This window comes from Temnothorax curvispinosus, unplaced genomic scaffold (genome assembly GCF_003070985.1).
Source record: "Temnothorax curvispinosus isolate PA1 unplaced genomic scaffold, ASM307098v1 QBEX01005489.1, whole genome shotgun sequence".
Taxonomy (NCBI): domain Eukaryota; kingdom Metazoa; phylum Arthropoda; class Insecta; order Hymenoptera; family Formicidae; genus Temnothorax; species Temnothorax curvispinosus.
In genome coordinates, this window is record NW_020215269.1 from 1 (window position 1) to 3931 (window position 3931).

Sequence of the window (3931 nt, forward strand, 5' to 3'; positions counted from 1 at the left end):
ATAGAAAATGGCGAGTGCTTTTATACAGTTCAATTTTTTACAAGTTTTTGCTGGATAATCTGGCAAATAATTTGTCAAGCAAGTTTGGATTCGACGCTCGTGTATATAAAAAATATCTATTTTTTACATAAGGATTATAGTTCATGCATACATATGTGTGCGTGTAAAAATTAAAAATATTAATACAATTATTTGTATTAAAGGTATTATTATGCAATAATACATTTATTTATGTTACGTTGATAGAGCACGAGCATAGGCGACACTATATATCATATGGATTGGCTATTGCTATCAATCAGAGAGAAAAAAAGATTGCTCATGATCATGATGCGTAGCACTATTCCTATAAAGTTCACGAGCAGCTTCTTGATAACTCTATCCGTTCAGTCTTACAGTAACGTTAGTATTATTATTACGTTGGTGTCAAAATAAATACTTGACATATTCATACGTTGTTTGTGATATTATCAATATTTGTCGCGGTACGAAAATACAATTGAAATTTTCATAAATGCCTTATCTTCTATATTAAGGTTTTTTCTAATTTTTCTTTCAGATCCTAAAAACATCTTATTCAATATTTAACGTGTTACAAAAGTGAAATATAAATAATGATGTAGTTTTGGATAAATTATAAATTCTAAATCTTATAACTTTTGTTTCCACACATTTTTTCACTTCAGCCTTATTCTCTGTTCCGATTATTCAAACACTGATGCAAGCAGATAATATGCACGCACGCACACATAAATGTAAATGTAACTACATGCAACACAATGTAATAGGTATAATACATATAACAATTTATTTTTATATTTAAGCAGAAATAGAGCGTCAAAGACATGAAAAATAGACATGAAAAATATAATGTCTTCTTATAAGTTACCTGCGACACTCTTTTGCGGTCGTACCAGAAATAATCCAGTCTTCTACCTCACTCGTCATACTTGGCGAGCGGATGTGTGACAGTTAACTTGGAAAGTATTTAAACACTTTATACGTTACTTCATCTGCAGAATGATTGGTAAGTAATAAGACAATCAAGTATATAGAATATTCATTTGCATCGCAAAATGAAGAAAAAATAATGATAACGGAACCTACATATCATCATCTCAGCATTTGCAAGTTAGTGGGATGACATTTCCTTTTTATGCTCTTAATAATAAATATCTTTACATATATATGTATATTTATAATATTTATATAGTTATTTAACTGCATGAACTATTACAGATATGCTAAAACGGTAAACGTTACCTTCAGTCCAACACTCTTTATTCAGTTTTTTGTTAGTATGTTATCATTGTCAGTTATATGTAAAGATGAAATGAAATAGAAGTAACCTGATAATATGAAATATAAATTTTCTATAATTGAACGCGTATATTTTGGTATGATAGTTGAGTAGGTTTTTGTAAATTAATAACACTAAATCTTAAAATTTCTGTATTTTTCTTGAAAATTCTATATTTTGCGTATTTATTTCAACCTTACTCTTTATTTTAATTTTAAGGATATTAACGTGCTAACATAAACATTGCACATTTTGATTTGACGTACAAGCAACACTAATTTCGGCTTTAGCGTTAAAGTCAGAAAAGAATAATTTCTCAGGCTTTGCTACATGTGATATACTGATATGAGTATAGAATTAATACATGGTAGTTCCCCTGTACACTCGTCATTCCTCGCAGATATACAAGCAACTTGAGAAATATGCTCTGACACTGAGTATATTATGCATCACGTTCTTATTGCTGCACTCGTCTTGTATTTTTAATGTAATAAAACGGGAAACTGTATACGGAAGGTACGATATTCTTCGTAGTTCCGATAGACAGGAGACATACAAATATTTTATTCAACGGAAATATGACAACGTGCGTGAAAGGAAAACATCCCTCGATAATTGCAAGTAGGAAAACTTTTATAATTGTAGTATTCGCAAGAACGGAAAAGAACGTGCACTCCATAATAAATGATGAAATGACTTAATGTCGATTTTTTAATGGCCGTAATTGTAGTAGTGTTGACAAGATGTTGAAGAGGGTAAAACTATACATAGTCTGTCGTAAGACGTGCTCGGTTACTTAAGTGAAATTTATTGATCATTACGATAATAAAATAACATGTTGTATCAGTGTACTTGTTTTATAATTCTGTTGCATTATTAGCCAATTCTGAGCAGCTGATATTCCAAAATAAGGTATGCGATTATAAATGTTAACAAATATTGCTTTCTAGTTCACAAATTATATATTGCACTACGTTTAAATAAGGTTGTCCAGTTTTTAATTCGCGATAACATTGGACGCGATCTGTATTTTATACGTTAAACGTATAAAATTTTTTTTAATCGGATACATTTATGTATTTAGTGTTTGCAATTTAAATCAAGTTGTAGAATTTAATACTTTATGTAATCTATTTATAATATATTTTACCTTCTGTATCAAATTCAATTTTTCTGCAGACACTTTTCGCAATTCTATAAACTACTTTTTTTAGATACTTTACATGTGAAGGAAAAGATTCAAATATGCAAATACTTTCTTTAAATTTTTTAATATATACCATTGGTGGTATATGGCGACCCGTTGAATGGTCATCAAATGGTGCTAAGCTGCTGTATAGTATATTTACCTGCGGTGTAATATTTTCGGAATACTTTTTGATGTTAACTCAATTTTTGGATATATTACTTGTTGTCGACAATATCGATGATTTTACCGCTAATGCTCTAATGTTCTTGGCTATTGTTACCGATTGCTGTAAAGCGACGGTCGTTGTGATACGTCGGAATGCGATCATCAACATAGTGCAATCATTGTTGAAAGCACCACATAAACCTCGCAACGAGGATGAAGTAGCTATTCAAACGAAATTTGATAAGTTTATCAGGTGAGTTCGTATGTTTATTAAAACGTCCCAATATTAAATTAGTAATGTTACCGACATAAAATGTTTATGTAGTGATTTATTACTATATATACGTCCAGCATGTATTATTTCCGTATCGCCCGAATTTGATCAGTATGATACTGATAACACAAATTCTGGACTATTTATTTTTTGCCTAATTTCGTTGATCACATATTTCCGAATTAGCATTTTCACATATAAAAAGACATGGTACAATTTTTTTTAAAAGGAGTTTCTTAAATATCATTTTAAATTAATTATTGAACATACAGGTCCAACCCATATAGAACTACAAAATAGTAGGGGAGAGTGGGGTAACTCTCTTCCAACTGCGAACATGAGGTAAACGCGAAGAATTACTATTGTAATATAATAGAGTAATGATGTTCTCCCGCTTCTCGCACCCTGCAGCGATATTAGCCGATATACGCTCAGTGGTACGAGAAGTGGGAGAATATCACTACTCTAATATAATATCGTTCAGTTTATCCCTTGTTCGCAGTTATCCCACTTTCTCCTATTTAAATTTTTTAAAGATAAATTTCTGTAAATTATAAGTACAAATAATGTGTGCGTTTATACAATTTAATATTAGTTCTATGTTTACAGAACGTTCTCGATAAGATACTCTTTTATGGCGATTATCGCCGTTGCAGGCACTACAATAGGATCAGTATTAAATGTTATGCAAGGTCATATACCTTATCGAATATGGCTGCCATGGGATTATAATGTACCTCTAGTGTTCTGGATTATATCCATTCATCAAATTATATCTTTATTTTTTGCCACAGTAATAGGTACCGGCACGGATGCTCTAATCCTCGGATTGTCTTTGCAAACGTGCGCCCAACTTGAAATTTTCGAAAGTCGTCTTCACAAATTTATAATTAATAAAACAGTTAGAGATCTGGGACATACACTTTCGGCGTCGAATAAGAACGAAGTGGGGATATCGGAATGCGTAGATTATCATCTCAGCATTTACAAGTGAGTCACGTAA

General features: G+C 31.3%; 1 protein-coding gene across 1 annotated transcript; it reads left to right on the forward strand.

The window, feature by feature from the left end:
* Positions 1–875: 875 nt before the first annotated feature.
* On the forward strand, positions 876–3918 carry LOC112454882 (the record flags this gene model as incomplete). Its single annotated transcript, XM_025016512.1, has 4 exons — positions 876–2212; positions 2515–2907; positions 3538–3620; positions 3723–3918. Coding segments are annotated over exons 2-4 (641 nt in total), but the record flags the coding sequence as incomplete, so codon positions are not given.
* Between the last annotated feature and the right edge of the window lie 13 nt (positions 3919–3931).